A 13817-nucleotide genomic window follows, 5' to 3' on the forward strand; every position below is an offset into this window, starting at 1 on the left:
ATAATTTAAAAGTTACTAGAATATAGCCATCACAAATACTAAAAATAAAAACGAGAATATTAGCTGACAGATATAGACATACTGCAATTGTGTGCACGCACACACGCACGCACACACACACACACACACACACACACACACACACACACACACAAAGGAAGTAGATAATTTTTTTATTTTTTTATCTTTATGTTTTTTTAAAAGGTAATATTGGCAGAGACCAAAATTGTTTTCTTATTAAAGACCGTAATTATTAGTGATATACTGAACAGTAGAAAGAGAGAGAGAGAGGGAATGAGAAAAGACATAGAAAGAATGATGGTAGAGAGACAGAGGGGTGCAACAGGAAATGGTGCACTGAATCACTTCCAGCTGTGGGAGCGGCTGTGGGTTTCCTGTGCTTATCCAGGACAGTGGTCATGCTGGAGGGTTTCTAGGGAAAGCCTGCTTTTAAACACAACTGTGGAGCTGGAACACAGCCAGACAGACTGTGACAGGGGCCCTCGTACCCTAAACATCCTGACACCAGTTCTTGTGTAGCCGACAAGAAAGTGATACACAAATAACAGGACGCCATTTATCTGAGATTGACAGTGGTCTAGAGCCAACGTAAGATATATTATTGTGTTTAAAAACGTTGCTGTTGCGTTTTTTATTTAAATGTTGCACACTTAACACACACGGACATTGTCACATACTTACAACCTCGCTAAGCCAATTATACACACACAAGTACATTTGAATTTGGCCTGAGCCATGTTTTCTGAGCTAATTATACACACACTATGAGACTGCTTCTAAGCCAACAATAGAAACAAAAACACATACACTTACAGCCTGTGTCCTTGAGTCGGTTAATGGAGTTTGAGAGGAGTCGTACACATCCCAGGAACCCTGCTCCCTGTTTCTTATGGATCTTCTTATGGTTCCACACGCTGATGGTGATGGAGTCCGACTTCCCGATATACCTTGAGAAAGAACAAGAGATGTCACTTTAAATCAGACTTCTCAGTCTTGACAGTCCATGGTGCAGTTTGCTTAGAACGTACATGAATACATGCAGTGGCTCAGAAGAGAAGATCAGCTGCTTATTTTAGTTTTATGTAGATAGCAAAGAAGATGGCATGGAAAGGAAGAACATAAAAAAAGATTGAAGAAGACAATAGACAGAAGATAAAAGCAATGAAGAAGAGTAGAAAATGTGATGAAGAATGAAAAAAGAAGAGCAATATGATGACAAACAGAAAGAGGAAGTAGTTGAAATTGTCAAAGAAGAAAGAGGAAGAGAAGATGATCAAGAAGAGGATGAAGAAGACAATGAAGAAGTGGAAGATGACAATGAAGAAGATGACAAAGAAGAAGACAAAGTAGATGAATAAGAAGAAGAAGAAGAAGAGGAAAAGAGGATGAGGAGAATGACAGAGGAAGATGATAAATAAGAGAAAGACGACGAAGATGTGGAAGGAGAAAAAGAATATGACAAAGGGGACGTTTAAAATGATTAAAATTACCAAGGTAGAAGAGGAACAAGACAACAAAAAGGAAGTAGAGGAAGAGGAGGACGAAGAAAAAGAGGAGGAAGACGGTGAAGAAGTAGAAGAGGAAGATGACAAAGAAGTGCAAGATGACAAAGAGGAAGTGGATGAAAAGAAACAGGTAGAAGATGAAGATGTCAAGGAAGAAAATACCATAAAGAATAGGAAGAAGACGATGAAGAAGAGCAAGATGACAAAGAGGAAGACAAAGTAGATGAAAACACTGAAGAAGGAGGAGGAGAGGAGAAATAAGATTACAAAAAGAAAGAAAGAAGGTCACAAAGAGGAAGTAGATGAAGAAGAAATTGAAGAGAAAGAAACAGAAAAACAAAAAAAGGACTGGGTTATTTTTCACTCTATTGACGTCTTGGTCCACTTGAAGGCGTCTCGGTTTGGTTCTTTTAAACAGGATTCAAACGGGGAAAAACATCCCAAAATCTTCTCCTAATTTCAGCAAGACGAACCAAGAGGTTCAAGAACTTGTTCTCTTACCACTGTCTGTCTTTCATCAAGCCCTACATAAAAACTCAGCTGGTTTGTCTGAATGTTTTGGCATGGCGTTAGACAAAACAAATGATTCCCTTAAAGTCGGGGAACAGAAACACCTCAAGAACTGGACATGAAAAGGAGCTAGCCTGTCAAAAAAACATCCAAGCAAAGTTTGAATGTTCTGTAGGCCTGCCAATGGGACAGAATCCCTGGGCAAAAGATCTTGTTTGGACTGAAAACCAATCGAAGCGATAGAGGAGTAGAGAGAAAGGGCAGAGAAAGGGGTAGGGATGAAAGAAACAAGAAGACAGAACGCCAATGACTCAGTGGATGTTCTGACCAGATTGAGCCCAACCAAACCCAAACAATCGATGTACTGCTCTCTGATCCGGAGAGAGTTTATCAGCCGTCTACCGAGCCAAACACCAGCTCTAAAGGCTTAGCTCATAACAGCCCTTATTTATTCAAAATATGTAGGAGAGTCTTAATGCCAAGTTTGACTTATACCAGACAAGAGCTTGTAGTTACCCAACCAGTCCAAGAGGAGACAGAACAAAGAAGACAATAAATCTGAAACCGAATGCTGCCAACACTTAACAACAGATAATTATAGTTTTGTGCATTTGAAGTTTCTCTGATAACCCTTCATTAAACCCGAGTGATTGTTTCTGAAGGGAATACCAATTGTAACTCAGTAAATGAGTCAATGACAAAAAGACATAGCCAATATAATGAAAATATATTCATTTTAAATTGAATTTAAAACATATGTGCCAAGTTTACACAAATTTAATCTTCGTATTAATTTTTGAAAAAATGAAAACCTTGATTTCAACCTTGGTGTCTAAAATTGTAAGGTAGTTTCCACAGACCAGAACATCTCCAAAAAGTGGTTCTGACCTAAATATCAAGCACGATCTCCTCTTGCATTCGTTTTTTAACGGTTTCCTCACATCTAGGTTAATGTTTTAGTCTGATTGCTTATGTTGCTCTATTGTAAGTCGCTTGGGATAAAAGCATCTGCTAAATGCATAAATGTAAATGTTAATCTCTGTTGGTATTGTTTTGGGTTATCAGCCAGTTTTTCTCCTGCTTGACTGACTCTGTACTATTGTTCATTATGCACATTAGCAGTTATCTTTCTGTTCAACATGCAGCCTTCGGAGGTTTTCAGTCCTGTCAATCTAAATGATTTTGACATTCTGCTGGTCTTCTTGACATTCAACACGAATAACAAAACTACTAAATAATAATGGCTATATTTCCCTGCCAACAACGAGACAACTGAATCATTGTGATGCGTATTATGGGAGTACATAAATGCACATTACAGTATCACTACTTGAGTTCAAAAGTACTTGCTAAAACCCTGATTGCGAATCCCAGTGTACTTTAAGTATTTAGGGGTGAGGATTTAAGCAACATCTCCATGGTTTTCTCTTCCCCAGCCATTATTCCGGGTTGCAGGGAGGGCTGTGGAAACGGCGTCCTATTTTCCGCTGACAGACGTGACATGTTTGGCTAACTCGACAGCCGTCCTGGGGGGTGAGGGTTAGTCTACCATTGCCCTGGCAACCAAACAAACGAAGACGTGTGCTTTCTCTAGCTGCCGGCTGTCAGCTCGAAATGCGAAGGGGACAAGTATTGGAAATCAGCTCGTTTTTTTCTGTCGACCTTTATTGTATCTCGCCCTCTTATCCTCTTACATTCAGCTTTTGGTCTGTGAGAAAAGTGGCAGGCCTGCGTGGAGGGAAAGTTTCTATTTTTATTCCAGTTGATACTTGTAGTTGTTAATAAAACCTCTGTAAAAATTTAAATAGAGCTAGAAGCGTACGGTATAACTAATGGATACGGGATTTTTCCACCCATGCCCAAACTCCCATGGAAATCCGCATTGTGATCTCCTCAGATAGAGCCGTCGACTCCAGAGGAGGTGACCTAAATCCTCAAAGCCTGAAGGATGCTGGGAGCTTTACTGATGGGCTACATTGATTAAGAGATTGGAAGAAATCGTACACCACTGGCTCAAGAAAAAACCCTGGGGTTACTTTCAAGTGCATGTTAATATGTTAGTTCAAAACAAAATAAATTTTTTGCCATTATTTACACACCCACAGTCAGACTTTAATGTTTTTTTTTCTTTTGTTGAACACAATATTTTGAACGGAGATGAAAGACAATATTCTGAAAAATGTTTAACCACTGTTGCCCATACAACAAATAGGTACATTTATTGTTGAGCTTAGACAAGGACAAAAAGCACCAAAAATGTGGTCCACCCAAACAATGGGTCTCATTCACTAACTGTGCGTATGCATTAATTTGTGGATGAAATCTGCGTACAAACTTTTTCACTAACAAATCATGATTGATCAATAACTTTCGTTCAAAAAATGATTCTAAATTCACACAAAAAAATGTAGGAACAACTGAAACCACTCGTACACAAAATCAGATCTTAAATATATGATATATAGGCATACAGTAAGAGTTAGAAAAGGTGTGTTATAGCTCGGGCAGCGAGGTTCCTCTGCATAAAAACGCAGATATGTGGTATGTGCAGCTGCCAAATGGAGAAGCGCATCACTGCAGCTAGCGGTGGGACATCCAACCTGGCCCACATCCAAGTGTGACGTTAAGAGGCCACGCCCATGACCAAATACGTCAAACAAGTTCTTCTCAGTTCCCGCGCATGCGTCGTGGCGCTCTCATGAACTCGTCAGAGGCCCACACGAAAGAAAATGAATAGTTGACTAAAGCTGTTGTTTTTGCGCACAAAAAGTATTCTCGTCACTTGATAAACGGAAGGTTGAGCCACTGTAGTCACTTGGACTATTTTAACGATGTTTATACTAACTTTTCTGGGCCGGCCTAGGAAGCCTAGAAAGGAGTGAGCCAGCTCTCAGATTTAATTTAAAATATCTTAATTTGTGGTCTGAAGATGAACGAAAGTCATACGGGGTTGGAACAACATGAGGGCGAGTAATTACTGACAGAATTTTCATTTTTGGGTGAACTAACGTTTTAAGTTTGGTTTGTGTCTCATAGCAATCTAGCATACAGCGCCTTACTTTTATTGTGTTTTTTTCCTTAGCATCCTCTTATATTGTATGGAAAAACAGCAGCTCAGACATTCACCCAAATATCCCCTTTTTTGTTCCACAGAAGAAGAAGAAAAATCATACAAATCTAGAACAACATGATGGGAAGAAATATTCTGTACTATGCATTTTTTGTTTCCTTTTCAATCCAAATGTTTTCAACACCGGTGAGCCATAATCCATAAGCACACTTAAATGAGATGTCAAAAACAGGCACAGTTTCTATGTGGTGACTCACACAGAAAAATTACCGAAATGAAACCACTCGAGGCATCTAATGACAGTCTCACAGCACTAAAAGCAAAATCTGTAAGACTCAAACTACTGGACAGTGGCCATGTGCTTCGAAATCAGTCTGCTTCAGAGTCGTCTTCCTCTGGATTCTGGTTTATATTTATTTTAAACTGAGCTGGTATGAAGTTTAAAGGAAATCAAGGTGTGATAGTGTATGTGTGATTGAGAAAAGCCACTGAATGCAATCAGACCAGGAAGAGCTCTTACAGGTCATAGTGTTGGTTCCATTTGGGGTCCAGGGTGTTCCTCACTGTGTCTGTCGAATGGCACTGTCCTGAACCGTCCACCACCACCTTAGCGAAGGGGTCTGGCAGCCCTGCAAAACACAGAAACAACATCTTCTGAGCTGGAATTGAAGACGGCATTGAATACAAGTTCATATATCAGTAATTCAGTATATCCCTATTCCTAACACATACTTGCCCCTAAAGTATTGTTTCTCTTTCTCTCTATCTTTATTCATTATATTTTTAAATGCTGCTATTTTGGCTACTTGAATCAACATAAATCAGATCTGTGTGGCTTTATGAATTTAAATGCAGGGTGAAAAGGAAGGGGAAGATATGCATGAATGTTTACAAAGAGAAGAGACTCTAGTCTTTATTTAACTACATACAGTCTCTGCCAACATCACATTTCTGCTCCTACACTTTATACTTTTTCCTCTTTTTCCTCAGATTCTCCTGGTACCTGTCTCTCTTCCCACCCCCCAACATCGTCTCTCTCTCTCTCTGTCTCTTTGATATCTGATGAGAGTTTCAGATGTGGGCTTGGTTGTTTGTGTTTGTTGGGGTAGAGAGAATCGAGGCAGAGAAACTGTGGTGAGTATACATGTGTCAACCAGCGGTTGCTTTGTCTCCCCGAACTGACCCACATTTCTGCTGTCTCATGGGGAAAAAGAGCACTTATCTCTCTCTGCACACTTTTAATAGATGAGCCCCTGCTAAAACACAGTGCTTGAGACACGGTGACAGGCATAGAGTGCTCTCGCAGTTCACTCGTTCACACACACGCGCGTTCTCAGTATTTATGAAGGATGGATACTTACGGAAGAAGTCTTTCTTCACCAGGTTCTTTGCGCACAAAACTGCAGAGAAAAGAGGGGAAAACATCATTATTAAAACGTTTTGAAATAGATATTTGTGAAACATCACAACAGTTATTTATGTTTTAAAGTATTGTTTTTTTGAGTCAGACTGCAAAAATATTTTTACTCCGCTGATTGTTTTCCAGTAAAAAATAATAATCTTAAAACAATATTTATTTTAATTACTAAATAAAACCCAAGATACAAATAATTGTTTTCATATATATATTTATTTTTTGTAAAATTTTTCTAAAGTATATATATATATACTTGAAACGTGACAGTTTGCCAGAGGGATTGGCACAATAAACCTAATTCAAGATACAATCTCGTTAACGTAATATGTGATTTTTGCTTATCAAATAAATGTATCCTTCCTAGAAAATGACGAATAAAATCATTATTTTGTGCAAAACTGAGGAGGATTTAAGTCTCGTAACGGCTGACAGGACAGTGATACATAGATCTGTTTTTAATTTCAGAGTTCTGTATTTTTAGGGTCTCAGCATGTTTAAACCGCCGAGAAAATGTTTAAATCCGTAGCGGCTCTTACGGAGCTCAGCACTCACAGATCAAGCTCACAATGTATTAGAGATGAAAAAAAAAAAAAAAAAGCCCTCTGATCCACATCCCACTGCTGGCCTACATTCAGCTTAACTCTTAAAAATTAAATAAAAAAGTTATTTGACTTCAAACTGGCCTGGGCTACGTTTCCCAAAAGCATTGCAAGCTAAGTTGTGAGTCGTAGAGAACATTTGTGGCAATGGTCTTTACGATCAACTTGGGCTCACAATGCTTTTGGAAAATGAACCCTGAGCTGTTAGCTTAAACAAAGAAATTAATTTTAAATCTTCCTATATGATACCACAGGCAACTGCAGGGAGATCTTTATTCTTCCTTTGACAACTGTGAGAATGTCAAGAGGTTAAAAAAACACTTACAAATAATAATAAAGCTGAAGAGCATTGATGATCAAAACGGGTCTATGGGTGAGAAATGTACCGTTTGCGACAGAGAAACCTTTCAAAATACTGATTATTGGGAAAAGGCTCAGACACAATCCAAGGAGTGAAGGAGCAAGAAATGTAAATTATTTTATATTTGCTATAACAGAAATCAATCAATTGAAATGCTAAAAGTGAATGTAGGCATTTCAACGCTATAGTGTGCAGTATAATTTTTTTTAGAGATATGCTTAATTACATTCAAAGTGTTATTTAATTATTAGTGTTTTTAAAGATTAACCAAGTGAGCTTTAGATGGCAGGAAAATGTAATCTAAATGTAAAAATGGGAAAAAATTAACACCGGCAAATAAATATCTGTACATATCAATTAAAAAAAAAACTAAAAAATATCAGAAAATAAATACAGTCTACCACTTGTAAGAAATGAAAGAGAGACAGCGAGACTGAGTGTGTGTTATTCAAAGAAAGAAAAAAGTAAATGAGGGCAGACAGATATTTGATGGAGAGACGAAAAGCTAAAAAGGGAGGACAGACTGCAGGAGAAACCGTGAAGACAGGAATGAAGGGCGACTAGAGGGCAGGAGGAACACATTCGAGGTATTCAAAGTCAAACTAAAGCAGTTCACCCCACCAGATGTAAGAAAGCTGAGACGGTAAGAATAACTGGAATGTGTGGAGGAGGTTAAAGGGCAGAGAAAATGTCCATGTGCAGGTGAGTCGCAGACTTTACTTAGCAAATCCAAACAGACTTGGAAACACCCATACTGAGACTGCTATTGACTCTGTCTGCGGCACGACCACGGCTATTCCTCAACTCACACATGCACCACGACAATTATACATACATGCAGACACAAAAATACATGTAAAAAATGCATACATGAGAAAAAATACAAGTATGAAAGGGTTGGAAAAAAATACACATTCAGAGCTTATAAGTGAACACACCCATGCTAAAGTTGACTAAAAAGAGGAATAAAAGATCATCTTTTGGAAATTGATCTTAATGCCTTAATTAAAAAAATTAGGAAAACTTTCTTTTTGAATGAATAAAGTATCGTAAATAAATAAATGTTCTTCCTAAAAATACAGGGTGCATAAAGTCACCTTGGCATGTAGGGTTTTTCCCCCTGCATGGGGAAATAATAATATATTTTTTGAATTATTTTGCCTTTTTTTTGTGATTTTGCGTATTATTTTTGTGATAAACATTAAAGCACACTAGTGTGATAAATTGTATGGAATATTTTTACATTTTATTCAATATTGCCAGAATTACGCACAAATAATGTTTTTTCGTTGATGTTGCATAACCTCAGATAAAGGAAGCCTAAAATCAATCCGTTCCTAAAAGAAATTCAAAACCTGTCATAATTGAAAGAAAACCAGTTGACAAAAAGATTGAATCCTATATTAATAAAGCATAATGAGCGATTTACAGGCATTTTTTAAAAGGCGGGTCATTTTTGAACGAGAACACAAAAGGTGTTAAGGGTTTTCAACACAGCATAAGTTTAGTTATGAAAATGTTATTTCTAAATGTGCTCTGAACGTTCAAAATGTCAAAGTGTTTTAAAAACGTTTTTCTTGGTTAAACAGATGGAACATTCCCTTTTATCATCTTGCAAACATTATGGGATCATGTTACTTTTTGTTCTCTGAACATTCTGAAACAATTAGCATTTTAAAAACGTTAAATGAACATTAAACTAAAATGTTTCAGGAAAAAAGTTCCAATAACAATGTATAAATAATTTTTTTGTGTTTACGTTTTGAGAACGTTATTAAAGACCAGATAACTTTGGAGAACCAGAAGAACACAACTTTGAGAGAACCTTGCCAGAGTGTTCAAGTTCTGAGAACGTTCCCTGTTAGCTGGGGAAATAAACAGAGAAAAATAAAAATGATCATGCGACCGTGTCAGGAAAAGTGAAGAGACTTGTGTGAAGGGTTCGAACAGATGCAGCAGGTGATGATAGCGACGGTCTGAATCCAAGAAAAATGAGGGAGATGGCGAGAGAAAGAGGAGAGGGAGGGATCGGATAAAAAGGAAACATGCTTGCTTCGCAGTCGATGAAGAATTTCTCTATGCAAACATCCCTGGGAATGTTTACCGGTCCAGTGAAACCCACCTCATCATTCCACCATCTGGAATGTATCTCTCTCTCTCTCTCTCTCTATGGAAGTCTAACTCACACACACACACACACACACACATACACACACACAAGCACGCACGCACACACACACTCAGCCTTCAACACCTCGTCTGAACTCAACTCCATTAATTATTGACATGAAGCAACAGTGTCTGTATTAGAGACAAATTAGAAGAACTAGTGACAGAGCATTTAGTACAAATATTGAAAGAACACAATTTTAAAAAGCAAATACTGTGAGTGGATACAACTTAATTATGAGCACAGTCGAATTTAGTATTTGTAGCAACTGCCCTTTAATAGACTCGGAGTAGAGTAGACGCCATACTTCATTTTAAAAGCTGAGACTGAGGAACGAAGGACATTTTAGCGCATCAAGTTCGGTTGAGCTTCTGTTTATGTTCGCTGATCAATGTTTATGTGAAAAAAAGCCTAAATTCAATTTGTTTTTCATAAAGCGATCAAGTCTCTTCAGAAATTTGGACTTAACCTCTCAATTCATATGGATTAGGTTTACGACCTCTTTATGAACTCTTTGAAGCGTCAAAGTGGTAGTTGCGTTTACGGAGGGACAAAAAAATCTCAGATTTCATCAAAAAAGATCTTCATTTGTGTTCAGAAAAGTCTTACCGGTTTGGATTTGGAATGACATGACGGAGATTAAATTATGACAGAATTTTCTTTTATTTTTGGGTGAACTATTCCTTTAAAAGAAACTACATTTGTTAACAATGGTTCATGCATTAATGCAACATAAAACATTTTGTGTAGAATAACCTGGACAAAAGATTACCGTATTAGTATAAATATAGTGTTTTCAGTAAATATGTCAACTTTAATTAAATTTTGACTTTACATATGGCGTACCCTCTGACTAAAGTAATTTATTAATTGAGGAAGTTCCTAGATCAGGAATAATGCCAAATTCCCTGAGTGAAATGCACTCAAGCAGTTAACAAACCACACTATCAATCTCACGCACAGTACTAGTTCATAAAGCACCATTCCTGCACTGCCAGTCTGAACTGACAAATCAATATTTCTGTGAGACATATAGTGAACTGGCAGCATGCAATGCAGCCAATCTTCATTCCTACAAATCAACTGCTGTGAATCACTTGCAAAGTGAAATTCTGACACATCTTTCCTCCGAGCAACAGCATCTGCCCCAACACAGATGTTAATTTATGAATGGGGTGTTTCACAGCCACCAAACCACGCTTATCAATTCATCAGATGTGAAACGATGCGAATCAATGTGCAAACTCATATAGACAAGACACTGCTGTACTGGCAGCGAACAACAGATACAAACCTGGCTTAGATTCTGTCAATGTTAATCTCTGTCCTGTCCCAAAGCAAACTAAAAAAAGGTTTGACTGGTTTCTGTGACGCTCTAAAAATGTGCAACACTAGTTTAGTACGTCAGATAACATCAGCTACTCGAAACCAAGAACACTTAAAGGATCAGTTCACACCAGAATTAAAATTTCCTCACCGCCATGTCATTCAAGATGTTAATGTCTTTCTTTCCTCAGTCGAAAAGAAATTAAGGTTTTTGAGGAAAACATTCCAGGATTTTTCTACATATAGTGGACTTCGATGGGGTACAACAGTTTGAAGGTCCAAATTGCAGTTTTCAATGCAGCCTCAAAGGGCTCTACACAGTCCTAGCCGAGGAATAAGGGTCTTATCTAGTGAAACGATTAATCAACAATTAATATATACATGGAAATATACCACAATACACAGTGAACACTGTGATAAAAAATAAGTTACAGTTGCTAGTTTCTCACAGTGATTAGGGCACTCAACGTAACTGACTCACTGAATTAGACAAAACAGCCATTTTCGGGTCCAACTGTGTGTGTGGCTTTGTGTGTGTGAGTTCAGCTCCAGAAGACAAGTTAGTAGCTAATTTAGGCTGCAAAAGCCAAGACAGCGACAGTCTGAGGATAACAGAGAACAGTCTGATAGCGGTTAAGGGAAGTGACACGGTCAGTACCAGCAGCCGTCGAGCTCTGCCCTTATCAGGAGGCCTGGAAGAGCCGGACAAAGCGGCTGCAATGTGCATCTGTGTCCGTCACAAACACCTTCTTTGCGTCAAGAATGGCTGAAAGATAAAGATAGGACTGAGATGTGATCCGTAGACTTCCGGTGGGCATGCACGCGCGCTCTCATGTCGCTTTAAGGGTGTGAAAATAATTCCTTCTAAAATGCCCTAAACTACCTCGTGAAAACTGTTAGGGAACAATCTGCAAGAAGCTCATTCAATGAACCTGCGCTCTGGCACAACTACACAGAAGTTTGTCCGTAAAACAAAGACAAAGAAAGGACACGTGGCAAACGAATGCACAATGGCAGGTAGCGAAATGGAGAAAAATCTTAAATCAATGCTCACTGAGTTTAAAGATGACATCTCCAAACAAATCGGAGGGATCCGCGCAGACGTGGGCAAGATGACGACTGAAATGATTCAAATGAGAGAAGAATTGAAAGGTATACGCTCCGATCTGCGCGAGGCCCAGGATAACGTTAAAGAAGCTGAGCAAAGAATAAATAATCTGGAAGAACGGGAAGACGCTAACACGGTGCTGTTGAAAAAGCTGGTGAAAGAGCAAAAGGAAATGTCTGAAAAAATAGAATATTTGGAAAACAAATCAAGACAAAATAATATCCGCATATATGGAATCCAAGAAGGCCTAGAAGCAAATGATATAATTGGCTTTGTTACAACGCTACTCACAGAAAAGCTGGATACTCCACCTGACATGATCCAGATTGTCGCAGCGCACCGTTCATTGGCACAGAGACCTGCTCGGGATGCAGCGCCCAGGTCTATGGTGGTTCGTTTCATGCAATGGAATACAAGGCAACGGGTTTTACAAGCGGCTTGGTCAAAAAAAGAGATACGGATTGGGGAAACCCGCATCTACTTCTCTCAAGACTTTCCAAGTAAGATACAAAAAGAACGAAGCCGATACTTTCAGCTGAGGAAAGTTTTGAAAGAGAAAAACGTTAAATCCCATATAACATATCCGTCAAAACTGAGAGTATTTATAGACGGAAATGCAGTGACCTATAGTACACTCGAAGAAGCAGTTTCGGATCTACGGAGTAAGGGTACACTGCAAAGTGGAGATGAGACTGAGCCCCAGTCGCGCCGTGCCACTGTGGCCCGGACACTGACACCGTGACACCGACCCGGAGCAGGTATCGTGGGAGCACACGAGGAGCAGAAGCGGAGACAGTGTTAGCCTTTTAAGGTATGGAGATACAAAAAAAAAAAAAAACTTAAAAACTGATGAAGATGTTTACTCGTGGAGAGGACTCTAAATTGATCTTCGCTTCTGAACAAAATTATAAAAAATTGAGCCCCCCCACACACACACACACACACACACACACACACACACACACACACACACACAATGTAAGATATGTTTTTTTTTTTTTTTTTTTTTTTAAGAAATAGACAATTAGTTAGTATAAGATTTTTATTTTTTTCAAGGGGGAATTTATTTGAAGAACTTAAAAGTAACCCTTGTTTTGATTGGATGTCTATTATTTTCAGGTTTTGGGTTCTACTCTTGTAACTAGATGTAAGACGTAACACACACAATGTAAGATGTTTTTTCCTTGTTAAAGAAATAGACAATTAGTTAGTATAAGAGTTTCATTTTTGTTAAGGGGGAATCTATTTGAAGAATTTAAATGCAACCCTTTTTTCTTTTTTTCTTTTTGGATGTCTATTATTTTCAGGTTTTGGGTTCTATTCTTGTAACTAGATAAGGAGATAAGTCTATTAGGAACTAAGTTAGAATACTGAGAAGATAATGGATTAGGGGGGAGGGGGGATAAAGGAGGGCAGATATTAGAAGGAATAAAAATTTATTTTGCAGCTCACCACCCTTAGTGAGACTGTATAGGTCTCACCGCTCTGCCATGATTCAGTGGCTGAGAACAGATGTTTTTTTCTTCCACAAATTAACAACAATGTGGAACTTTTTGTGTGACCCTGTTGAGGTTACAGACTTTGGAAGTTCACGGGGGTGTTTACAGGCACTTTTACAATGTTTAATTTTTTATATTTATGTTTGCTTTAAATACCTTAATAAGACAGCAAAGTTTCATCTTGTGAAAGGAAAAAAATGGGAACACTTAAGATAGTCACAGTTAATGTAA

At 38.3% G+C, this 13817-nt stretch overlaps 1 protein-coding gene across 2 annotated transcripts in view; it reads right to left on the bottom strand.

The window, feature by feature from the left end:
- The window catches only part of smurf2 (SMAD specific E3 ubiquitin protein ligase 2), a 57631-nt gene that overhangs the window by 25427 nt on the left and 18387 nt on the right, over positions 1-13817 (bottom strand). Inside the window, exons 2-4 of one of the 2 annotated variants that reach the window (XM_079623362.1) lie at positions 6468-6506; positions 5627-5735; positions 835-968 (exon numbers count right to left, since the gene is read on the bottom strand). In XM_079623362.1, the coding sequence (XP_079479488.1) occupies positions 835-968; positions 5627-5735; positions 6468-6506 (282 nt within the window). Of the gene's footprint in view, positions 1-828; positions 969-5626; positions 5736-6467; positions 6507-13817 lie in introns of both variants that reach the window. The other variant, XM_079623361.1, reaches the window with a different exon arrangement.

Source organism: Phoxinus phoxinus (assembly GCF_949152265.1).
Source record: "Phoxinus phoxinus genome assembly, chromosome: 1".
In the NCBI taxonomy this organism is placed as follows: domain Eukaryota; kingdom Metazoa; phylum Chordata; class Actinopteri; order Cypriniformes; family Leuciscidae; genus Phoxinus; species Phoxinus phoxinus.